The 26016-nt window shown below is 40.6% G+C and overlaps 2 protein-coding genes across 2 annotated transcripts; both read right to left on the bottom strand.

Annotated features, from left to right (window-relative positions):
- nrip2 (nuclear receptor interacting protein 2) lies at nucleotides 1–20245 on the bottom strand. Its single transcript, XM_020587663.1, has 7 exons — nucleotides 20044–20245; nucleotides 19636–19908; nucleotides 8233–8544; nucleotides 5648–5730; nucleotides 5041–5147; nucleotides 2218–2270; nucleotides 1–735 (listed from the first exon to the last, which is right to left on the bottom strand). The coding sequence occupies exons 2-7, from the start codon at nucleotides 19789–19791 to the stop codon at nucleotides 619–621; spliced, it is 828 nt and encodes a 275-aa protein (XP_020443319.1). The 5' UTR covers nucleotides 19792–19908; nucleotides 20044–20245; the 3' UTR covers nucleotides 1–618.
- A 1588-nt stretch (nucleotides 20246–21833) lies between these two features.
- On the bottom strand, nucleotides 21834–25909 carry klhl42 (kelch-like family, member 42). Its single transcript, XM_020587664.1, has 3 exons — nucleotides 24756–25909; nucleotides 24035–24228; nucleotides 21834–23501 (listed from the first exon to the last, which is right to left on the bottom strand). The coding sequence occupies exons 1-3, from the start codon at nucleotides 25517–25519 to the stop codon at nucleotides 23047–23049; spliced, it is 1413 nt and encodes a 470-aa protein (XP_020443320.1). The 5' UTR covers nucleotides 25520–25909; the 3' UTR covers nucleotides 21834–23046.
- Nucleotides 25910–26016: the final 107 nt, after the last annotated feature.

The following is a 26016-nucleotide window of genomic DNA, read 5'->3' as shown; positions in this document are numbered from 1 at the left end:
TTTTTAGTGACATTTGGGGATGTTGGCAGGCAGATATTGTTCTCTTTACACAGAGCCAGGCTAGCTGCTTTCTCCTGCTTCCAGTTCCTATGCTAAGCTGAGCAAACCAGCAGCTGGCTGTTTTCATATTTACTATACACACATGAAAGTGGCATTGATTTTCTCATCTAACCTTTGGCATGGAAATTATCAAGCATATGTGCCCCAAAATACTCATTTGTTCCTTAAACAAGATCGAAATGGAAATGGTTGTTGATTGATAGTATGCTTGAATTCACTTACTTGATGATTAAAGTAATTTTTGTACAGCCAAATCATAACATATTCCACTAATATCCACTTTAAATAGTTCTAATGGTTTCCCTCTTAAGAGAGCATCAGTGCACCCCAAGCAGCTCAACAGAGGAAGTGGTTTGAATATTCAGTACAGTGTAATTAAAAAGAATGGTTAGAAGATGTTGTAATTCTACAAACATAATGGTGTAACCTCAAGAACAATGGTGGTGAATGCTCATCAGTGTTCAGGCAGTGAGGCGTGCTGATTAGATGGTTCAGACAAATGTCATTACATCGCTGTAACCGGTCGAGTCGAGGGAGCAGTCATCGTCATCATCAAGCTCACAGGTTCTCATTGGTGTCGTGTTGGCACTGGCTGTCGGGCAAAGGGTTCAGGAAGGGCAACTCCTCGCCGCAGCCATGCAGCTTCAGGACCCGACTGCTCAGGTCCAAGCAGCACTGTGAGAGGATACACATGGCGGAACAAAATTAGTACACTAAATAATTAATTACAGGATTCCAGCTGGGGGTAGGGAGATGATTTACAGCATGGGAAATGATAAACATATATTCTGCAACATCAAAGCTTCTCTCAGGCTTTTCAATAATCCTTCACAATTTCTTGGTTCTTGGATGGTTTCACCTTTTGAGGCCTGAAAGAATTTCCCAAAAATGCGTATCTGAAGAGAGAAAACCAGTCTTTTAATAGCCTTGATACGGTGACAAGGGATCGTAAGTACAAGTGTATTTTATTGTTCATTGTGTGTGGAAGAGGTTCTGCCCTTCTGTCTTTGTTTTCTTTATGTTTATCCATTAAAGAGCTGAAAAGGTGAACCGAAATTTAACAAATAATGTTTATAATGAAACTCAGCTTTTAGCTAAATATAACAAGTTATGTAAGACATCACCTTGGGACCAAGCAATTAGCCAATCAGTCAGAAATAATAACAGCTTTAGACTAACTATTACATCCACAATATCTGTTCGGATATAACCTCTGCATCCTTCACACTAACCCTTAGTTGGCTGTTGCTGAGTATGCACTAAACACTAAGATCTGAAATCCTTTCTAGACAGCTGAATAATATCTTTGCATAGACCTGCATTAACTGATTTGTTTCACCAGTCACAGGTTGTTTATATGTCTGTCCACTTAGTTTAAACAATTTCAACAAATTTAGTTTCCAAAAGCAGACAAATGTTATTTTCCAGGTTGCTATGTAGATAAATAAGTTCATTTACTTCCCATATAAAATGCTGTAATGATTTATGATTACAATATGGATAAATAATCTCAGTAGTGATGACAGTCATCCAGGAAAAAGCAGCAATATGTTATAAGGCAGTTCCTCGAACAACATTTCAATAAATAAGTTGCTTAATAAAGATCTGCAGAGAAGAACAAGTACAGGAAAGATCTCGGAGGGAAATGTTCCACTTACATTACAGAGTCCTTAAGGGTTAATTTACTAAATTAGAGCTCATGTTCCTTTTATACTCTGAAGTCCCATTCTGATTAGATTTTTAGGACAATACTAGCCAGGCACAGCATCTGTAATGTCGGAATAAGAGCGAGCACTACCTCCAGATTGCCTCTAAATTACATTACTCAGATGTGCAAACTCAAATTTTCACATCACAGGATGTCCTCAGTTGGTTCTTATCTAGGTTTAACCTGCACAGCTGGCAGCTGATAGATAGCAGTACCACTAAAGTAACACTGCCCAGCTTTTCCCCTAGATCACGCTGCATATGCTACATCTATTTCTACGAGTTTCTGAGCCCTCGTCTTTTGTGCCAGGATGTTCTTTTTCCTACTAGCATTTATTTTTATTCTTCCCTTTTGCTTATTTAAATGCTTGTGACCATATCAGGGACCTGGGTTTTAGAAGAAAAACACTCCAAAATACACATGATCAGACAAAAGATTCAGGACCTTACTTTAAGTTCCAACAGAGTCTGAAGACCCAGGCACAGCTCAAACACCTCATCCTCTGAAAGTGAAAAAGATAAGGGTGAAGGGAAAGGGGGGGGAAAAGAGACTGAATGTTATAGCAGCCATATGAAAGCCACTCCTGATAAGACCCTCATCAGACTATGCATACTTTAGCCAGAATCCAGGTTAAATCATCAGCACAACTAAATGATTCCTTCTAGTGTTAATGAGCACTAATAGGCATATGTTCATGTGAGGGCGGGAGTGAGTTCTGTTGAGCAGTGTTTTGGAGTCGAGTGGAAATGTAATGTCCATAAAAGAGTCAGGCTCTGGTCTTAGGGTTTGAATTAAAGTCATTATTCACTGGTGAGGAGGACCTAAGGTGTAGGTTCAAATAGGAACCGCAGCATCTTTGTGGGATAACTGTCCTTGTAACAAGAGGAAGATCAGGCTAAATCTTAAAAGTTTAGGACATTTTAAGTCAAGTAAGGGCAAAATCATACACCCATAATTTTATGGTTTGGAGCTCTGGAAGTAAGAATTAACTTTGAAGGAGCAGTTAGACCATTTAGGAAATATAGGTAAGTGCCAAAATAATCAGATCAATAGCACATTCAGCTCTGACTTTTAAATAGTGTACGTAGTAGCTAGATCCATCTATAATGCTTATCCTGAAATGGGTCACTGGATCCAATCCAGCTGACACTGGGCAAGAGGCAGGGTACATACACCCTGGACAGGTCGCCAGTCTTTCACAGCGCTGACAACCACACACACCCCTACGGGCAATTCAAAGTCACCTAAGCTGCGTGGTTCTGAACTGTTGGAGGAAGCCAGAGTACCTAGAGAGAACGCATGTAGGCACAGGGAGAACATGCAAACTGCGCACAGAAAGGCACCAGGTCGGCCAGGGTTAAAACCTGGAACCTTCTTGCTGTGAGGTGACAGTGCTAACCACTGCGTCACTATGCCACCCTAATACTTAGTTAGTTCAGCTTATTAAAGAGTAGAAACAAGGGGAAACAGCTATCCTGGGTCTGTTCAGTGGTAATGAAATCCATCTTCCAGCTACTCCACAGCCCAGTAATTAACATATTATACTTGTTCTCTGTAATTAAATTAAAAACCAAAGTGTAAAAAGATTTTGTTACCATTTGTTTCCCACTGCTGATAATCTTTGTGCTAAGCTACCAGTCTGGCTGGCAGAGTGAGAGAATTACAGGAGTGAAACAAACACTCTCAAAGATGAAATGAATATATCTACAGCCTTACCGGTGGAGCTGACAAACTCTTGATGACACTTGACATTTTGGGTGTTTTTGAAGCAGTTTTTGTGTGTAGTAATAAAGTTCAGTGATGTACTATTAGCATAAACAGTAAACATCTCATCAAAATGACTGCAGGATAGGTGGTCTCTTGTGAATGTGTGGAGATTGCCCTAGGTGGGCGTTAGATCCCCGGCCTGAGTTATAACCCCCTTCCTGACTCCCCTCTGTTACTAACAGATACCTCAGGCAAAGCTAAATGTGACTTGTGTGGAGGAATGTAATGTGTGCAGTCCTAACACAGGACTTTCCCCTATGCATGCTTTTCCCCTCTCACTTAATATATGACTCATAAACTCATAAACTAGCGAGTGAGTCTACAGAAGAGCTAGACAGACTGAGGAGTGTGGTTCTCGGGTCCTGTTTGAATGCTATGCCACTGCTTGATTGTTACAAAGGCACTTTCTTGCAATTATTCAGAGTAAAACTACTGCTGAAGGCAGTATTGCTGTGCCGTGTGTTCATGGTTCTTGCTGAAAACTGTGACAGTCCACAGTACAGTGGTATAACTGGCACAGCTCTAAGCTCTATTCATGAAAGTGTTTACTCTTGCTGTTTATACCCACGAAGGAGTTTTTCTTCCCTGGATAAAATGTTCTCCAGCACAGGAAGTAATAGGTCTTACATAAGAAGAAAAGCACAAACATAGTGAAAAACCACCTGATGTTATTAGAACAGCAGATGTAAACACTTTCATAAAGAGTCTGTACAATACTGTACAACACATTTATTTGCCCAAATATTAATAGTTACTGCCTTAACCTATCGTCCTGCCTAGATGTCAGTTAGTTTAATGGTCATTTCTGCCTGAATGCGTCGAGAGGACAAGGCAGAGTGTACTGTCTGAATGTTAAGTACGGAGATGAGCATGTATCCAACTCAGTCTCTTTGAAAAGAATCACTGCAAAACAGACAGAGCTGGTGAACTCGTGTTGTTCTTCTAGAGTTGTGGCTGCATTTATGCACATCACCACATCATACATAGTGTTTTTAGCCATGCAAGCTGCAATATAAATGGATGGATTGTCATTAGGCAGAGAACAAACCATAAGGTTCACATCTGTGGTTTTAGAGAGAAATGTCTTGACAATTTACTAGACATGCTGCATCTCAACATTTACTGGATGGATTGACACAAAAATGTTTTAAAGCCCTTTATGGTTGTCAGATGATAAATATAACTGACTTTGGTGATGCCCAGTATTTTGGTTTATGTTCAAAAACCCACAAAACCAATTACATTCCTACAGCCTCAGATGTACTTTGTGTTTAGTGCTAATTCATAAATGTTAGCATGTTAACAGGCTAAACTATGATGGTAAACATTGTAAATGTAATACCTGCTAAACATCAGCATGCTGATGCTGTGAACATGTTAGCTGATGGTAGCATTGAGCTCAAAGTTCATCTGCGGCTAAGTACAGCCCCACAGAGCTGCTATAGTCTTGTTAACAACAAATTAAAAGCTTATTTTCCTGATCATTTTTGATTTGTTATTCTTACCTTTCACATAGGCTGAACACCGTACAGCCTGTTTGCCCAGCTGCAGCTGCAGACCCGTGACTGTGTTGCTCACACCACATGGTGAACTGTCCTGACTGGGCACCAGTCTTATAACACACAAAGAGACAGTCACAAAAATGTTATCTTCAATTGGGCCATTTAATTTAATTTGATAAAATATCTCCGAGGAACAGATTCCCTCTTTATTTGTCATTCTGTGATAAATTGCATCAGGTTTTTATTAAAATATCAATCCAAAGTTTGTGCAGCTGAGACTTTATTAACTAGGATTTCAAAGACAAACAGCAGATTAATTTTACAGCATCTGCTGTTTACCTGTCTGATTGCAAATTGAGATGACTCATAAGTCTGAGATGCCTCTGCCTTAAGAGCCTATAGTCTGTCAGTATCGAAATTCTCCTTACAATCAATGTTTTCCATTCAGTTTATTGCTATTAATTTATCTTTACCCTCTGTTTCTAAACTTTTCTTAAGACATCTTTTATCATTTTGTTCATTTGATTGTCTAACCACCACATTTTAAAAGGTGGCAGGTACAGATATGTGTTGCGGGTGTGTTTGCAGTTTAGAGCAGGGTGTTTCTTACCCCAGCCTCTGGCAGCAGGAGGTGGAGATGTGGTTATACTGGCTGCCAGTGTTGATGGACACCTTGACTTCAGTCTCATAGCACTGTGGAGGAGACAGAGGTGGGGGCAGGTTTTACTGTGGCAGTGTGATTCACCAACACCCCCCAACCCCTGTTCTTTATTATTGGCTGCTTCAGTTCAATTTGCTGACTACATTTCCTAACAAGATGCTGATTCTTTAGTTTGTTGAATGTACTTTGATTTTTGAACTTAATGAACTCAAATGCTTTACTAGTACATGAAAGATTAACCAAATGAGTCGGTAGAGACCAAAAACAGAGCTAAAAGTGAGTGAAGACTGGGCATTCATCAGATGACTGGAAACACAAATGTTTGCCTGTTTACTCCCCCAAAAATAAAGTAATGCAGGTTTAAAGCAGTGTTTATTTCCTTGTGTAGAATTAAATCTGAAGAATGATATCACTTTTGTTTCATTAGCCCAATTTGATGCTACCACCAGGAGGCAGTGACCTTATCTTCATTTAGTGAATAGACTGAGAGAAAGGTGGAATAATCTGGCTTAAAAAATGCTTCTAATAACACCTCTAAAGTTCAGAAATTAACATGTTATATGTAGTTTGTGTAAAAAGTGTCAAATCTGCTACCTAGTTCTGCCTTTTGCTAAGCTAAGCTCATGTATCCTCGCTGTAGCTTCCCTTCCCTTCATCTTTCACCTATCCCTCCCCCTCATTTATAGTAGAAATGCTAACAGGCAGCATCACCTACTTTCCACTGACATTTCTTCTCTTCCGCATCTCACAGTTGTTCGGCTGCCTGGAGGGCACTTCATGTCACAGACATGTTTCATCTCTAGTGCAGCAGATTGTCCTGGTTTATGGAAACTCTTGTCCTTATTGGCCTTTAGCTGTTCTCTTAGTTGTTGTCATGCAGCATGTACACAACATGGGAACATGTTTGTGGAAAGAGATTAAAGTAATAATGATGAATGTGTTCAGAACATATGGCAGCTCTGCAGGAATATTTTGTGCACTTTAAATAGATTTAAAGAGTTCAGAGCTGCAGCGACTGGTCAATTAATCCATTGCCCAAAATTTAATCCGCAGCATAGTTTTATAATCAATAATTGTTAAGGTTGTTTTTATCTTTTTTTTTTTTTTAATTGTTTCAGCTTCATAAATGTGAATATTTTTATTTGATTTTATTACTAATCTAAGATAATTTGCTTTAGGTTTTGAACTGTTAGTTGAACAATGCAAGGCATTTAAAAACATCACCATGGCTGCTGGGAAACGTTGATGGGCAGTTTCCACAATTTGCTGCTCACGCTTTAAAATGATCAATAGAATAATCAATACTAGTCATTATTTGCACCTATCCTGTCTCCCGAGGTCTGTATAACTTTCTCTTCACATCATCTCCTTCATAAGTTAATAGCTTATCCACTTGACCCAAGAATGTTTCCCCTCATGGAAATAAACACATTCAGTTTCCATGCACCTTGTTTTGATCCCTCACACTGTGCACAATCTGAGCTTTGTCCTCAGGCACATCGGCTTATCAGCAGGCCCACAACCCTGCTCCTTTGTCTCAGTCCTGGTGGTGCAAAAAACCCCTTGCTCTCCCTGAAGTTTAAAAATAGCAACTGAATGAGTAACAGAGGAACACTATGTATTTAATAAGTTGATGATAAAGCCCAGCAAAGCTCAATGAGTAATAGAGGGAAATGCTGATTCTACTAGAAAAGTGCATTACTGGTTATAAAAACACTCACACAGGATTCACAAAAGCTGTGCTACAAACCTTAAACAGGGACCAGGAGTTGTTTGATCACTGTTAAGGTTTCATTCAAATGGTGGAAAGTGGCTCTATGCTTCTCATACATGGCTTTAGCTCCTGGATGTTCAGTAGGTTTGATGGCTTGAAGCAGTTAGTGTAGATGTGTTTTCATTGCTTTTGAACAGAACATCTTACAAACTAATTCTGTTGGATCATAACCCGACACTGAAAAAGCTGATGCTGCTTACATTTTTATGCCTTTTTGCTGGTGATAGCTGTGGCTGGAGGCATTATGTTTTAGGGCTGGCCGGCCCATTCTCGTGAACGCAATGTTTCAGGGATATCTTGAGGGAATTTCGTCAAATTTGGCACAAATATCCACTTCATTTAATTGTGGTGGTCAAAGGTCAAGGTCACTGTATCCTCACATCTGTCCCATTCTTGTGAATACACTATAACTGGATGGTGGAGGCATACAACCGCAAAGTGGTAATTTTAGTTTTCCCTTGTTGTGCTCAGCCCCACATAGATTATCAATTTTAAGAGTGTGGTCGATTATCCCCCCGTAACATAAGATGGACTTGGAGCCATCATGACTCAGTTAACTGTTTGTCTGATCTAATCCAACAGCCGCTGGCTGCTCTTGGGCTTTTTATGTTTTACAAAGAGAATAAATGAAGAGTAGGCTTTAAATGATGAGTCATGAGAGCAGAATGGTGCTGTCTTTGTATCTTCTCTTGTTTTTGGTGTTTATGCAGTAGTGGAAAGTGTCCAAGCATTGAATGTTGGTGATGATAGGGTGCAGTACCTTGCATTGAACAACCAGAGCTGTGAGGAGGGTCGAGCTCTCCGTGCCCTCAGCCTTTTCAGTTGTCTGTCTTGCTCCGGCTTCGCTGCTGTCATCTTCCTCATCCGACCGTAGGCTTCTCTCACTTTCCTCCAGAGACTCCCGCTCCTCTGTGGAGTCATTGGCTGTGCTCTCGCTCCTCTCCTCATCAGTTGGTCCATCCTTGGTGTCAGCCAGTGGGGAGCGAGCTCTGTTGCCAGGATCCCAGGCCTCCCCGCGCAACCGCGTAATGTTTCCCTCCAGCAAGCGGCGCTGGACAATGCTGTGAGGTTGCTAGAGGGGGGAGACACACAGGAAATAGATGTCAGCTGACAGGGCTTGGATTTTATCATGTTGAAAAGATAAATAGTTATCTTTTATCTTTTAGTCTCATAAAAAACAAGAGCACGACATGCAGAGTGTGTTAATTAAACATGTCAGCGTAAGTCTTGTGGCCCAGGAGAAGTGTATCTGTTCAGCTGGAATATTTGTAAGATTTGCTTACTTTTCCAAACTATAGAGGTAATTGCAACTGTGAATGCTGAAGTTTAAGCACACATAGCACTGGTTGTGGCACTTCAGAGGTTTCTATGTTATTCCTTTTCATCCAGTAGCTTTCCAAACTTTCTGAAATGAAAGTCATATGATGTTATGAAAGCCAATTCAAGAGATATGTTCCCACTGTTATCACTGCCAGCTCACATAAAAGCATTTCTGCAATGATATTTTCTTTGGCCCAGAAGCCCAGTGGCCATATTTTGTGCTAGAATGCACCTTTTTGGGCATCACTGGGAATTTTTCAAAAGATGAAGGCAGCTGTAAATTCAGTGCACAAAGCACTAGAGTGTTCTTTATACTTCCAGAAACACGTTCACGCTTTAGGATAAAATGTGTATGTTGCTATATACTGTACAGTTAGTATGCTGATTTTAATTAATGCCAGATATCCACTGTTTCAGAATAACGTCTTTCTGCCTCATATTAAAAGTTGTTCTACCAGTGCTCAGTCTGGGTGCAGCCTTTCAGACATCATGCTTTTGTAAAGAGCAGGTCACTGCATTAATAAAAGATGTTCAAATGAACAAATGTGTATCATATAAACAGCCTATGAGTCATTATACAGAGTGTTAAAAGAGCCAAGCATACAGAGATTTTAGTAATTAAAAACTGTGGCATCAAAATAGTTTATTGGTTTTAAATGCTGTCCTTGCTAATTGGTTTATATTAGCTCTGTAAAGGCCAAAAAGATCCACAGTACATTAGTTTCACATAGTTTGGAATCAAATAGCCTGTTTGGTAGTAAAGCTGGTCTGAGCCTGTGTTGTGTAACACCCAAACTGTGTAAAACAAATGTTGTATATTAGCAATATTCTCAAAGTATAGCCAAAACTGCAAGGAATTCAGTTGTTAGTTTTAGAGGTATCTCGAAGTATTAGAATGTTTTATCTTTTTGTCAGTCAAGAAATCACCCAAGTCAATATTTCTTTACCAAATGTCCTGCTCTGGACCGCAGTCCTGGAACAACAGACCGAATAACCGCCATACCAGCCAACACTGGCATCTGTAGAGCCATAAAGTTGCAGGTTAAGTATCTTGGGTGAATGCCAGTTTCATAAAGGACATTCCCATCTGTCTACCTGTTGGTCGCACATGCTTTGTATTATTCTGTCAAACAGCCTTGGATTTCCACATCCAGTTGTAGGCGCCTCCCTCCATGCTGTGCCTTCATTCTCACTCTCACGGAAATTGGTTTGTCTGTCTACTTCACAGTTTTTTATTGGATAAAAAAAACACACTAATTGTGAATTGTGATACACATTCCGTGCCAAATGACTTTTATCAAAGGTACAAACATCTAATGGGAAATTCCTCATTTCTTAGCGTATGATAACATGATGGCTGAATGGAGACATTTTTGAGAGCAGTATGAACAAGACTGGATGTGTGATTTGGTTTTTGATGACACATTCTGGATGACAGCGGTCACAAAAGCAAAGGTTGATTACAAAAACTGCCCTTGCTGAAGGAGCTTCATCCAGCAGGCGATTGTCTGGCTCAGACCCCAATCATACATGCCTACAGCCTACATGGAAAAATTGCAATAGAAAAAATAGACCTGCTATTTCAGTATTTGATATTCTACCCTGATTAACATGCACATAGCAGTGCCAGATTCTGCTGTTAAAGTATTCCTGACCAGAATTTGAATGAGGACGATTTCATGGGCCGAAGAAGACAAATAGAATAGGTAGACAGAAAAATAAATAAGAAAAGGTATCAAGGCCCAAAACACTGAGGCTGCATACCCTTAGCTGTTATAATCGTATCACATGCCTGGCACTGTCCAAGTGTCTTTGGCCTCGCTCTATGTGAAGAGTATTTATCCACTGCTAAAAAAGTCAAATACTGTAAAAAAGAAAAACAACATAGGTTTCCTGTAGTAGATTGAGTCTGAACTGCAGCTGTGTGGCTGAGCAGCATTTAGCGGAGTGATAAACAGACAGATGATGGCCTCTCTCCTCTCCTCATTCCCTTCATTACCTTTCATTCTTTTTTCCATCCAACTCCTTTTTTTCATTATCATTTTTACTTTCATTTCATTCTGTTTTTTTCCATTGCCTTTCATTCATTACCTTTCCTTTTTGATTTCCCTTTCCTTCCATTTCCTCTCTCCATTTCCTTCCATTCTCCTTCCATCCATCATTTTCTTTCGTGTCCTTTCTTCGTTCTATTTCCTTTCCTCGTTTCTCCTCTCCTTTTCTTTCATCAGCCTATAATCTTTCTGTCCATTTATTTCTCTTCCATTTCCTTTTCTTTCAGTCTTTTCTCTTCTTACCCATCTTCTCCACTCTCAATCTGTCTTTCAATGGAGTCAGTGAAACTGCCTGCCTTCCACTGATTAGATTTATTCACTAAACCAACCTAAACTCAGAGTAATCCCAGTTTTAAAAGACATTGTCCTCTGGCCTTGCTGTTTGTTCTAACAATATTTTCCATATCAGCGGATGTCTTTCCCACCTCACCTATATTACACATTTATTACCAGAAATTATTTCCAAATATGCAACACAGTGCATTAATAGGGGTGCAAACTGTGAGAGATCAAGATTTATTTGCATCTGCTAGAGTATGAGTCAGCAAAAGCATGCCCATTTTTATTTTAATGAGGTTGCTTATGAAGTCTGGTGCGTACCACAGTGTTTTTATTAGGTGAGGGGGAAGATTGAGAGTTTGATTTAGGGTTGGTTCTCTGAGAAATGTTTTCCATATCTGTGCTCTCATCAGCCTGCAGGGAAGCAAAAGCCTGAAACTGAAAGACAATGAACAAAATGTAACATCAGCTATCTTTCTCATCATGTTTCTCATCATGTTTTTTGTGATGGCTGGCACCTTTTTCCGTGGATCCCTGACTACTCAGGGGTCAGCTCTGGAGCAAATCATCTCTGCAACAGCAAGCTGCTAGCAGGCGACATGTGGTGTTGCCTCATGTGCCCTTGGTTGTGTTTTACACTTCAGGGGTGAGAGGTATTTGTAGTGCACTTGATTTAATACAGTGCAGAGGTGTTTAAACTGTGAGCCAGTAGAGCTGAAAGGGACTGTGGAGATGATGAGGTGAACTCTTAAACATCCCAAGTCTGTACATCCATGAGAGGAACTGCTAATTCGGCATGCAACATTTTAACATACTGTATACAGTCAGCTGAAATGGGCCCCAGCATACCTCTCTGAATCCAAAACAACAGTATACCTTCTGTTTACATCCCCCAACACATCATGGGAACCATGGCTCCATGATGTGTTCCCCAAACTGAATTGAGACAAACAATATTAGGAAAAACAAAACACATTACTATTAATACTTTTTGCTGTACTTTTTGACAGTGCTAATTGAGGTGAGCCCCACGGTGTCTGGCTTTGAAAACCCACTTACTACAAACTAAACTGTGTGGACAGTCTCTTCCTTTGTGACACATTTAAAGATTTTAGCACATTTTTCTCCTCACTGTCCTGCCTGCTTGTTACCGGCTGAGAATATTTGAATCAGCATCAATCACGTGGCCTCCTCGTGGAGTAATGTCATAAAATCTAATAATGGCAGCAGGCAGCATCGACAGAGTTTATCTAGATGGAGTTTATCATTATGCCACCTGCTGCTGCGCTTCATTCGCCAATGAATGTTTTCATTGTTGAAGTAGCTGAGGTGACATGGCTGAGGTATAATCTGTTCATTTTTTACAGCATGCAGTGATTTTGGATGATATCAGTTTGAACATTTATTGCTCCTGATGTGTCAGAGATATTGTGGCAAGTGAAGAACGGTTTTGCTGTGGTTCAATATGCTTAATTGATGATAATGATTTAATATAAAGTCCATCAGTCTTTCTTTTCTTTATAAGAGGTTCTACTCCACCTAAACCCTTTTCACTAATTTTGCTCTCAGGGCATATTTTAATGAACCAGTAATGAATTAGGATTCAATATTTAGACTCGGTAGCTTGTGAGAAATAGTGTATCATATTAAGTAGGCTATCTTTGTTAGATTCATATTACATACACATCAGCTTAAGTTGCAAAATGACACTTATTCATGCTTTGTGCTTCAAAAGAGTTTTTTGTTTTCTGGCTGAAGGGTAAAACTTCATATAAACGTGATCAGCTATCTCACAGACAAGGTGTTCCTTTGTGTCTTTTCACATGTGACCTGTTGCTGATGTGCATCATGTAGTAATCCCTGAACACTGACCAGTCAAACCCATCTCCTCCCAGTGGGACAGATAGACAACTGTTATTTTATGACGCCACCGGTCCTCCTTCTCCTCCTCAGTTCCTTCTTCTCTGCGTTTCTCTCTGTGAGACAGATTAGAGGCTAATTGCCATGTGGACTAATTATCTGACTGCAACAGGCTTCTCTCTCTCATCCGTGAGCTTTCTAATGCCCTCTTTCTCATTCTGATGGCGGTCCCCAGTGACTGACTTCCTGTTCCACCAACCAGGAGGCTCCAGCTGCTTCACATCTGCTGCCTGCCTGTACCTCTTCCTCTTATTTCCTATTTTACTGTGCTGTCCTTTTTCATTTGTCTTCTTTCTTACATCATTCAGTGGCCACCAGTAGTGCCTGTTTAAAGCCTGTTTGATGTTTTGATCAAATAGGAAGGGTATTTATTGTAATGCTGATATTACTAGTCAGTTGATCGTACATTATTGATTACTCAACAGAAAATCAACAGTTTTTATTGTAATTCGATTGTTTGTTTGTCTGTAGCTCGTCTGTCTACAATAAATCAGTACCGTTCTGATATCTGTCTGCTAAATATACACAGCTAACTGGGTGATTACTGAGAGTGAGTTTTAGAGGTGCTCGCTGGCAGATTCTGAGCTTTGGGCAGAGCCAGGCTACCTGCTTTCCACTGGTTCTAGTCTTTATGCTAAGCTAGGCTAACCAGCTGCTGCCTGTGGTTTCATATTTACTGTACAGACATGAGAGTGGTATTGGTTTTCTTATTTCTTAGCAAAGAAAAGAGTAAGCAGATTTTCCAAAATGTCAAATTATTTCTTTAAGGCAAATGTTACTATCTTGGAAATTCACATTTTACAAAATGTAGATTTTTTTAGGAAAGTAACTATAAATTATCCTACTGCTCCCAGAACTGAATTAATCATCAAAAGTCAGATGCTGAAGTGATTTTTTTAAATAAATATTTGCTGTTTCATCTATTTTTTGCCACATTACATACTTGAAGGGTAATCACTTGTCAATAATGAATCACTAATAAAACTAGCCATTAGTTTCAACCCTGGCCATTCATCTTTGACCCCAAACCACAGCCAAATCCAATTTGGATGCTCCCCTGCATGTCTTTTTCACTTATAGGTTTTGCTTCCATATCTCACATTTAAACGTGTCACACCTCGGCATACCCAACAAAAGCTTCTCCCTTCTTCTCCTGCTTCCACTCTCTCAGTATTGTGCATTGTCCCCTCCTCTGTTGTTGGGGTTGTTTAGTCATTTTTGTTTTTGTCGGGTATTTTTAGCCTCCTGCATTCCCTCCACAGCACTGAGGGAGCAGCTGAGGAAGTGTTACCGCCCATCCAAAGCTCCACTTGACACAGAGAGACAGGTTCACACTAACCTCTCTCCAACCCACCTAATTGTCCTGGAGTGAATAATAAATCTTGTATCTGAACCGATTTAACATGGTTTGTTTTGGATGAAAGAGACACAGGAAAAGGCAACATCCCAAGAGGCCGATAATCACCCTAACCGACATTGTCGTGTTTGCTCTTCACTTTGAAGTGCTACTCTGCCTTCTAGGCAAAATAAACAGCTGAATTCAGAGAGTGAATCAGGATCCATGTGAATATAGGAACCTGCTCCAGAGTGAGATGCACAGTGCACAAACTGCTTGCACAAATTCATGACCTTTTGAAAGGACACCAAATTAAAACATGTGGTTTTAAACCATCTTGGAAATGTGTTAACAAGGTGTATTGACTAAAATGAGTCTCAGCGTTTAATAAACCAGAACTGAAGATGCATTTAAGGGACAACAAAGGAACTGGTCATGTTTTCCAGCTCCTGCTGTACCACAGTTCTACATTCAGGCCAAGTTTTGTAGCTTTTGATTATCCTCAGAAGTACATGGAGACTCCAATCAGTCCCTATAATGTAAGTAATACAAAGGCACACACACACACACACACACACACACACACACACAGGCTTCAGGCTCACTCATCTGTAAAAGGAACATGAGCAAACAGACAGCTGAGCTGCAGGTCTGTGTGGCTTAGGCACTAATGAAGAACCTACGATTATACCGATATTTAGCTGACTTTAAAAGCAGGTTGTAGCAGCAGACCATTCATTTCAGTATTTAAGGACTAATTTGACATTTGGAAATCTAATTTATCTGCTTTCCTACTGAATCGTTAGTTAGAATAGCAGTGTCAATAGTGAGCTTTAGAGGTGATTGTAGGGAGACTTTGTTACCTTTGGACTGAGTAAGAGTCACTTGTTATCCCTTGTTGAAACTTTTTTGTCAGTTGAAATCAATTTGGGTGAAATGGACCTTTATAACCAGCTTTAAACTGCATCGACTTGTCATCAAAAGCTGCAAAGAAAGAATAAGATTTCAATGAGTTTCACTCAGTTTGATAACCTAAATCGCAAAAGGCCTTTCTAAACCGACAGGACTAAAATTCAAGGAAACAAGTGAAATTGGAAAGATATACAAAAAGCTTCATCATAAAAGTAATGCAGTTGGCCTTTAAAATGTCTTATGGATATACTCTGCAGCAAAAGCTAGCTTTGCTGCTTTAAAATGTTTCTTCTGAATTTTCTCCCTCATAGTTACATGTGTACAGTGGAAAACAGTGAGGTTACTCAGTATCTACACCGTAATCTGATCCATGTGAGCTCAGGTGTTGATGTAATTAGGCTGAGATGTTTCCAGCACAATCCCTCAAACAAATATATACTATATGTGCTCATTCTCTCTGGTTTGCTCTCAAATTTTGCTCCCGTGTATCTGTTCAAAGCCTTACATTGTGTTACATAAAACAGCACAACTAAACTACATATCCTTCCTGACCCCATCTCCAGTCATCTCTTTCCTTCCCTGCTATCCTTCTTGCATTAGAGCAGTGGATGTTGCCCTTTTCATGCTCACTGCTCCCCTCACTCTGCAACACAGCGTGGCTGGAGTGATGCTGCTGCTGTTGAGAGGACCTCAGGCTAGAGAGCAGCAAAACAAATTCACTCTTACATAACAGGCTCTTCTGGTGAATAACACACTGGGCAGGACAGGCCAGCCAGCAGAAATTAAGATAGAGAAGACAAGCTTACAAATAAAATGTCTGACTGGAGCTCAGGCACTAACAAAAATGTCTCAAACCCTACAATTGTACAAAATTTGTACAGATTTTAAAAGTAGGGTGTCACAGTAGACCATTAATTTGAAAAGAGAACAAATGATTTGACATTTATAAATCTGCCTTCTTTGCTTTCTGACGGAGCGTTGGCTGATAATATAATACCACTATGAAACAGTTGGCGTGTAAAATTATGTAAAATGGCCAGTTGTTGATTAGAAGATATAAATAAAAAAACAGCATATTTAATAAACATATTTCATCTAGAGCTGGGAGGCAGTTCGCTTAGCTTAGCATACATACTAGAGCCAAGGAAAAACAGCTAGCTTGGGTATTAGCAAAAAAAAAGAAGCAAATATTAGCACCTTTAAATTTCACTAATTAACATTTCTAGTATAATTTGTACATAAACAGAAATGTATAAAGGAGCTATATGGTGTTACTATTTTGTGATGAATAACTAATATATTAATCTGTTCAACATTTACAAGTTGACGGTTTGTTAAAAACACCCAGCTAAATCTAAGTCATTGTAATAGAATAGTTTGTTGTAAATCCTCCTTCCTGAACGTGATAATGTTCATTTTTTTGTTCAAATGGTTTAATAGACATGTTGATTCAACTGTAGTTGACTGTAGTTTGTGCTACTGTTGTACTGTACTGCATTATACAGACAGAGGTTTTAATTGTTGTGTTATATCAATGAGGTTAGGCTAAATAATAAATAGTTCAGACTATAAAATGTCAGAAAATGTTCTCATAATCCAAGCTAGTATCTTCGAATTGCTTGTTATGTTTGACCAACAGTACAAATGGAAACATATTCAACTCCAAATGTAGAAAGCAGGTCAAAGCAGCAAATGTTCACACGTGAGAAGCTTCAACCAGAGAAAGTTTGACATTTTAGCTTAAGAAATTATTTCATTTTACTTTAAATACCTAAGATAATAGATTTTACTTCTGAATTAACACATGCTTACATCTGTCCAGCAATGAATCCTATAAATGAGCTAAACAATGATAAAAAAGAAAACAATAGTCTATTTAAGTACGACCTTTGTTTGTGGAGGCCACATATCAAATAGTAAAATAGTAATTCCTCAAGTCCTCATTGTAATTAGATAATAAATACTAGGACCTACATAGTAAAAAGCAAAGACTGATTTATAGCAAGATGGCCTACAGACAAACAAACAAGTCTGACAGCCTTATTCAGAAGATTGCATCTTTCATCTGATTGGCATGTGAGCCACCTCAGAAACACATTGTTTCTGAAGCCATCCATGTCTGTTTGGACGACTCTAAATTGCCGTAGGAGTGAGTGTGGGTGTGTGTGGTTGTCTATCTCTATGTGTCAGCCTAGTGACAGATCGGCAACCTGTCTGTCACGGACCCTGCCTCTCTCCTCGTGTCAGCTGGGATTGACTCCAGGGCCCCACGTCCCTCTTTAGGATAAATGGTATAGATAATGGATGGATGTCTGTTCAGAGCCTGAATGTTGGTGCAGAAAACAGATACAGCCAGTGATGGAGAACTGCTGGCATTTCCCACTCCTCCCTCAAGTTGCCAAAGTTATTCCAGCAATGAAAATCATTTGGTGCAGATGCTATGCAAGTTGCACTGTGCTCCCTGTGGCCATGTGTGCACCACAGATTGTGTTTTCAATCAGATGAGCTTCATTCTGCCTTAAAGGAGAAGATAATTAGCATTATGGTTAGAAGGTTTTCAGGCCCCTGCAGGGGTTGTTGAGTCACCTGCTGCCAGTGGATGACTTGTACATTAAAATCCTTGAATTTAGTAGATGGATAGACTTGGGAATCATATCTTGACATTATTTTATCATGGCCTCATCAATCAATGAATCCTGTTATTTTATCAGACAAATTATTTTTAAAAAATCAATTTATTGTGACAGATCTCACATTTATAGTTTGACCTTTGTTTATGGAGACCACGAGCTACAAAATAAAATAATTGTGGTTCTATAGTTTATCATGTTAGCATGCTAATATTTTATAGTTGGCACTAAACAGTGTGATGACTTCAGATTACTCAAAAATATTCAATATCGACTGATATAAAAACAAAGAATCTTATTTATTCAAGTGAAAAGACTGGGCGCTCTGCAGCTTAGCATGTTAGCATGCTGCATTTACATTTGACGCATTAACTTTGAATGGATGTAAGAAGGAGAACGGGAGAGAAGAGCAGGAGTGTGGATTGTTTTTGTAGCAGCAAATGTTGGCATTAAAAGCTGGCGTGCATAAATGGATCACAGTGTGATATTTACAGAGCACTGCTAGTTCTGCTTCCCAGTGCCAGAGTGATTGTGTCGAGGTTCTTGGAGAGCTCTGGGAGATCTGACAGGCTGTCAAACCAGAACTGTGTCAGAGGAGAGGTCGAGTAATAAATCGTTAAGATTGTTACAGGGAGTTCCCCCAGAGTGTATAGAACTGCTTCGGTTTATGCTTCTGGGGGGAGAGAAGGTATAGAGGTGGACATGTCCCCTTCTGCAGAACAGTTTTTTATCCTATATGTCAACCCTAAAATGTGTATGTCTCCCTGAATGCCCTACACCGAGCACTTTAACCATCTCTGACTTGACGTTCCCTCCTCTGTATGCAGAGAGCAGGACTGAGTCTTTCATGACCCTTTATACAACTAATTAGCTTTTCAAATCTACTCTTTATGGCAGCAGTAATGCATTAATACAAAAAGCATAATGGTGGTCGTAGCATGCTCATCTGTTCGGAGCTTATGCTTATCGCTGACAATGAATTGTTTCATTCAAATTTTAACCAAAAATAACAAAGAACTTAATAGTTACAGTTTATTTAATGTGATCAGATGAAATAGGACATTTGAGGACAATCCCTCAGACTCTGGTAAATGGGATAGACACTTTTTAATATTTTCTGACACTATAAATTTAATTGGTTGATTATGTGAGCAGATAATGAGCAGAATACTTGATCAGAGGGATAGGGTGATTGATCAGCAGAATAATCCCCTGCAACAATAAGGAGAATAATGGCTGACAAGATGGCAGTAAGATGATTAAAAGAACGCTCCATCATTTTTCCACACCAAAATTTGTTTACAAATCTTGGGAAGTGCTATTGCATATGTGAAATGTTTTAAAGCCTTGCACAAAATCTGATAAACTACGAGCATAGCACACCCAGCTCTCCAGCTTAACAGTCAGCAGGTAGAGAAGCAATGTGGTTGATGTATGTTAGAGATTTGTCAAGAAAGACAAATGCCTGATTCTGCTGCATCGGTTGTTTTTAACTGTACATCATGGTGTTATGGAAGTGCAGAGCTAAACAAGTGGAGTACTCTTTTAAATATGACTTTAACACCTTGCACTGTTTCTTTCAAATGCTGTCAGATGTGTTAATAGATCCCGTACAATTCTGACACTTTTTTCCCACCTAAACAACTGCTAAGTACCTGGCAACACACAGTAAATTATCAAGCGATTGTCTCAGGTGCTCACTGAGATTCACTCACCAAGTCTTTGGACGTGCCCAGTCTCTTCAGCCCATCCAGGGGCAGGAGGTCAGCTGAGTCCTTATGTGTGAACTGGGTGGCCTGTTTCAGACGCCTCTGCTGGTGCAGGATGGCTTTATCCTGAATGGCTAGCTCACCTTTCTTTGCCTCACTCATAGTCTTGGACTATAAAGCAGTCTTTTCTGGTGCTGTACACAGAAGCACAGAGACTGTAACCTCACAGCAGCAGCACTGGGAGCTCTCTGCAGACACCAGGATGTCCCTGTGCAGAGACTAGGAGAAACCCCAAAAGGCAGCTTCTTAGAGTTCCTGTTTAGGTCCTTTTTAAGGATCTTAGCAACTGAATAAATCAGCAAATGTTGCCTCTTCCACCCCGTTTGGCCCTCACTGAAATGCTGCTGTTCTTACCTCTGGGCTTGCTGAGCTATCTCTCTTGTAGTCCTTGTCATGTATTTGTCTCAGCAGCTTTAGGAGCTATTGTCCTGCCCTGATACTCCTCTGATGTGCACATGCATCTTCTTCAGAATATGAAGATCTGTTCTGTCTCCTACAGAGGCTATGTGAGACTGTGGGGTAGGTGTGACTGAGATGTGTTCTCCCCTCCCCTCAGTGCCGTCTGTCCTTGGATCTCTCTCTCTCTCTCTCTCTCTCTCTCTCACTCATATCTCTGCCTTCAGGACTGTATTCTCTCTCTCTTTCTCTCTCTCTCTATCCTTTGAGCCCTCCTCTTTCCATCATACACTCAACACAGAGGAATGATCACCTCCGAATATAGAGTACGTTTTCTCAGCTGACTCTCAGCACGGGAAACACAAGAAGCAATGTAGCTCCAGTACAGCGTCACATCAGACATATCCTTTGTGCTGTGATGTTGCAACACACAAACACAACCACCCTCTGTGTCCCCACTGTGGAGGTATGAAATGGATCACTGTGATCTGACCCTAAACACAGGATCAGTCTGGACCGCTGATGGCTGCAATTGATTTCCTCTGCCACCCCTGTGGCATCCATCCATCCCAACAGAAACTATAAATATCCATCTGTGTTTGACCTCTAGATGACGACACATTTCTGTAACAGTGATGAATCAACCTTTAGGCATCAAAGGGCCCATGCAATAGAATGCATTCTGCTCATTTCTTACCTGTTGGGACATTTAATGAGTTGATTTTATTTTCCAGAAAATGCATGTAAATATAAAAAGAAATGGAAGAGCACTTTTAGAAAATGTGTAATATTTTTTGTGGGGAGCAGTCCTTATGAAGGTGAAGTGGATAATACAGTTTGTCTACTGAGATACAGTATTTAACGTTTAAAAAGCATGTGCTGCCCCCTGCTGGTCGCTTCTTGTCTCTTCGCTTGAATGTTTCAGCCTCAGCCTCACAATATTTTTCAGGGATTTAAACGTTATCTTTGTAAATATTCCAAACATACAAACAATACTATAAGTATACCAAAAAGAGAATTATATTTGATGATTTGGACACATGCGGGAGGGTATATCAGTCTCCACACACTTTCCATATATATCAGTACAACTCTAGAAAAATGAGTTTAAAATTAAAATGAGCTAATTAAATTATAGAGCAAAATTATTTTCATGTGTTTTATTGTATACAGGAAAAAGTTTTCATTTTAATTATTTAACATTATTATTTATGTATGCACTGAGTTATGTTTTTAACTTGTCTGATAACCTTTTACTACTTTTTGACAGTTTCTCAGTCTCTGATTTTTCCACATGTGGAGATTTTGGGACAAAAAGGAACCTCTTGATCCTCACCTACAGGATCACAGGACAACTGTGCACCCCCTCCACCTAACCTGTTTGTGCATGTCACCTCTCTGACAAGTGTAACCTCTCCAACTCCTTACAGGGGCAACATAATGTGGAGAACCAACAGGCATCCCCATGGGGGGTACAGATCGGCTGGGTCATTTGAGCCAGGTTTTCCCAGGAGGACTGGAGCACAGTGACCTACAAAGGCAGGACTTACTCCTAAGTCATGTTCTTGGTCACATGGGCCAATAATGTTTTGGAAAGACATGATAATCACAGATTATCTATGTGATGAATGGCCTATGCTCTCAGTTGATTTGGAATTTATTTAAAAAAAAAGACACCAAACAAGCAGACTGTGGAGTAATAACAGTACAAAGTTAGTAAAGTTGATTCAAAAACAGGACATCAAACAGACCCCTGAACATCATCTTTATTATCATGACCAAAACTTCCAAACTGTCAAACAAATGCAGAGAGAAGCTGAAATTCACCAAGTCAAGTGCTGTGTTTAACCAAAACTTCACAAGTTTCAGAAAAAAATGCTGCTTTGAGGCTGAGTTCTTAAGCCTGCACACCCAAAGAACTGAAAAGTGCCTTAATGAAAATAAAATCTGCTTCAGCAGAGAGAAAAAAAACAAACAGCAGCTTTGGTCGGTTGCTGGCAATGTAACAAAGTCTTGCATTTTGTGCTTTTTTTAAATATTAAGTTTCTATCAACTGAGTTTGCAGAAGGCACATGTGCATCATTAGTCTCATAGAATTGCTCTTTAAGCTTTACTTAGTGTATTTGTGGAAATAAGACAAGTGTGCAAGTGTACATAAAACACACAAAGCTCCCTCTGAGCTGCTTCACATCCCAAACAAGGGGATCAAGGAACCTATAATTCCCATAAAACTGGCAGTGTAAAACCAAAGCCATTTATCCTGCTATAACATAAAGTTGAGAAATGTGTTTTGTTTCTGAGATAGTTTGAGGTTTACAATGAATTATAGATAATCTTGTACACCAGTGCCATTTTTGGAGTGTAAACATTAGGAATATTGTGGCCCATAGATTTAAAAGCAAGCTGTCATGTAGCCACAGTTTTGCCTCTAACGTATTAGTCACTGTGGCAGCCATCAAGCATAATTAGCGACACTGTTTATAGTACCCAGAAAGCCAATAAACAACCCACATCACTGCTCTGTTGCTATTTGCGGAATACTAGAAAACTCCAAATTTGTTTCCTAACCCAAACAAAGATGGCACCTGGACACAGCATGAATAATACTTTCCATTCTAATGACTGAAAGAGTCTTTTAGGATTCTGGAAATAACTTAGGAATGACAATACTTGTGTTAATGCTAACACGTGAGAAGCACAAACTGGGGCTAGTTGTTGATCGCTTTCATACGTGTTATTGTAGCTTTTCTGCTTGTATCCACAGCTGTTGCATACATTGTAGTGTGTTTTTTTGTTTGTTTGTTTTTTGTAGGCACAGAGGTCACAAGGCATTCAACCTAGCAACCAGACACTGTTCCCAAAGGGCACCATTCTGTGCAAGAAAAAGAAAGCGACACCTATATTAATGCTGCAATGGCTCCACTGTCTGTTCATGGAAGTCTTTCCCATCAGCCCTCTCAGTCAGAGCACGTTGGGGAGGTACAGCGAACAGAGTAGCATGTTCTGCCCCAGAGCTGGGAAGCGTCTGAAGGCCTCCCAGGCGTCGGAGAAGATGTTGTATTTGAGAAAGACGCGGTGCTCCAGGCTGGTGGGCAGGCTGACATCCCGGCTCATGATGTAGATGCCGTCGTTGTGCAGCGTGCACGTCAGGTTCAGGCCTGACTTGGACGTGTTCTCCTTTAGCTGGATCCACTCCCCTGTGGTGATGTTGTATGACTGCACCGTTAGGACGTCCTCTGTCTGACTGGGACGCCGCTGCCGCCGGCCTGCCTCCAGCTCGTGAGTGTATCCACCCACCAGGTAGATGGTGTCCTCCACCGAGAGCATCTGCTGCTTGCGTATGTGTGCTGAACAAGACTTAAACACCATCCAGGTGTCTGAGGTGGGGCAGTAGCAGAGGACGTTTGTGTTCCTATCTATCAGACACAGGATACACATGTTAAGCTCAAAGAAGCAGCAGTTCAATGACTTGTTTCTTTCTCCTGTAGGAATACAATTCATTGATCACTAAAAACAAAAAATATCAAAACATTAATTAGGCTACTTCTAACATCCTGTGCACCCACCAAAGCCAAAGCCCTTATAATTGATTTGATATATGTGCTAACGCATGTGATGCTAAAGCAGTGATTGCACATTACTGTTGATTTAGCTGTAGCTTCTACACTGCTGTGTAGTACAGTCTAGATATAATCACTAAAAATACTCTATTTTGGGTTTAGAAACAGCTAATAGATTGTTGGATTTTACTGTTTCAAGTCATTTTTCAAGCCACAAAGTCCAACATTTTGTGTTTCCAACTTCTTCGCTGTGAGGATTTGCAATTTATTTCTGTTGTCCATCTTTGTAATTCAGTACCTTTCTGTTTGGGATTACCGAATGGACAAAACAGGACTCAAACCACCAGCCCTGTCCATTGTAACTTCAGTAACCGCTGACTTATACAAACCTCTTGCAGTGTATCCACCCATGACATAGATCATTCCTTGGCATTCGCAGGCAGAAAATTCAGCCAGCGGGTCAGGCATCGAGGACACACAGGCCCACCAGTCCTGCTCTGGGCTGTAACACTCCACTGTTCCCAGACATTGGCCTCCCACAGCATACAGCTTCCCTTGTGCTGCCAGCAGCTTGAAGTTGGACCTGAAGAAGATGACACGGGAAGTGAAACAATTACTGACAGACAACTCACCCCTTACAGAAAGTATGTACAGGACAGTGCAGAAGCTTTAGACACTAAAAGCAAAGTGAGGATACTTTTCAAAAATAATGCTATGAATAGATTTTTATCAATGAACTTAATACAAAGTGCAATAAACAGAGAAAATCTCAGTCCTAACCCAGGTTTTGTAAGGAACTTGGCAGGTAGGTTGTTCCAAGCATCTTGGAGAATTTCTTTCTCAGTGTCTTCTGTCTCTTCATGTAATCCCACACTGATTCCCTGATGCTAAGACCAGAGCTCTGTTAGGGCCACATCACCTGTTGCAGTACTGTTCTGCTTGGCTGAAGAATGCTTTTAATGACTCTGGCTGTATGTGTGGTCTCATCATACCACAGAATAAATTTGTTGCTGATCCGATACCTCACTGATGCAACTGCATGAAGAAATAAGAATCTACACATGTTAAAGTGCCTAAAACTTTTGCACAGTACTGTAGCCCTGGACTTACCTTTTCTGGTTGAGTGGAGCCACCAGGTTCCACTCGTTCCTACAGGGGTTGTAGCAGTGCACAGCAGAGATCTCCTGACTTGTCATCCTGTATCCACCGGCTATGAACAGATAGTTATCGAGAACAGCTGATCCATATCCTCTGACGTTGATCATGTCTGGTGGCAAGTTGTTTGCGAGTGGTTTCCAGCGCTGCTCCACCTCTCCATACCTCAGCATGGACCAGGGTTCATCCTGATCAGGCACATCCAGGGACAGGCAGGTGAAGTCTCCGATGGCCACCAGGGTGGCGGTGCCTTTCATACGCATCTCCCTGACTTGGTCTTTGACAGCAGAGGGCAGGCTGCTGAACTCAGGCCGCCTCAGCATGGGATGATAGTAGCAGGTCATGTATTTGAGGCACGCATTATGCAGATCATGAGTCCCATAAATTTCAGAGAGGCTGTACAGCTCCACGCAGTTGTCCAGCCGGATTTCCGAGGTGAGGAGTTTGAGGATGGAGGTGACCTGTAAGAAGGAGGCGGTCTCAATCAAGTCCTCCAGAGTCTCGTTGACAATCTGAACTTTGGAGGTGTTGATGAACTCCAGGACCAGCTCCAGGCCAAGGACACTGAGCCCCTGCAGCTGCACCGAGTCCTCTGTGGACTCCCTCATGCCAGAGCTATACAGTGCACGGAAGTAGTCGCTTTTCTCTATCAGCTTCTTTTTATTCACCTCGTAGATTTTGTCATCCATGACGATGGCAATAATCTGGTCAGATGACATGCTGAAGCCAGCGCGCTAGTGTTTTCTCTTCCAGGCTGAGTTTTGTTTTTGCTTGCCCTTTGTCAGCGACATACAGTTTACATTTCACCAGCGAGGGAGCTCTGTGGCCGGTCTATATATGGTAATGTTCAGCCCACATATAGCCATGGAGCAACTTTCTTTAGCCGAGGAGCTAACCAGCTAGCTAGAGTGGAGCTCCTACAGCTACTAGATGAACTAGCCAAAAAACAGAGCCCTTTCCTCGAGTTAGCATGTCTCGACAGTCCAATAAACGTTGCCCCGGTCTCCAGAGTCGTTATCTACATAGTGTAGTTTATTTTTAACACTGGCAGTAACATTTTCCATTGCATTTTATTAGCATTCTGCGGGACATTATCGAGCTGTCAAGTTTTGACTGTTTTGATTTCGCTTTTACGTCATATCCGAGATATATTCTTCTTCGTGTTTTTTTTTTACAGACCTGCCGTATGCTGCCTCTACTACTGCCACCTACAGGT

This window comes from Monopterus albus, unplaced genomic scaffold (assembly GCF_001952655.1).
Source record: "Monopterus albus unplaced genomic scaffold, M_albus_1.0 scaffold470.1, whole genome shotgun sequence".
Classification (NCBI taxonomy): Eukaryota; Metazoa; Chordata; class Actinopteri; order Synbranchiformes; family Synbranchidae; genus Monopterus; species Monopterus albus.
Note: the sequence above shows the minus strand (reverse complement) of the source record. Positions and strands in the feature narration are given on the sequence as shown.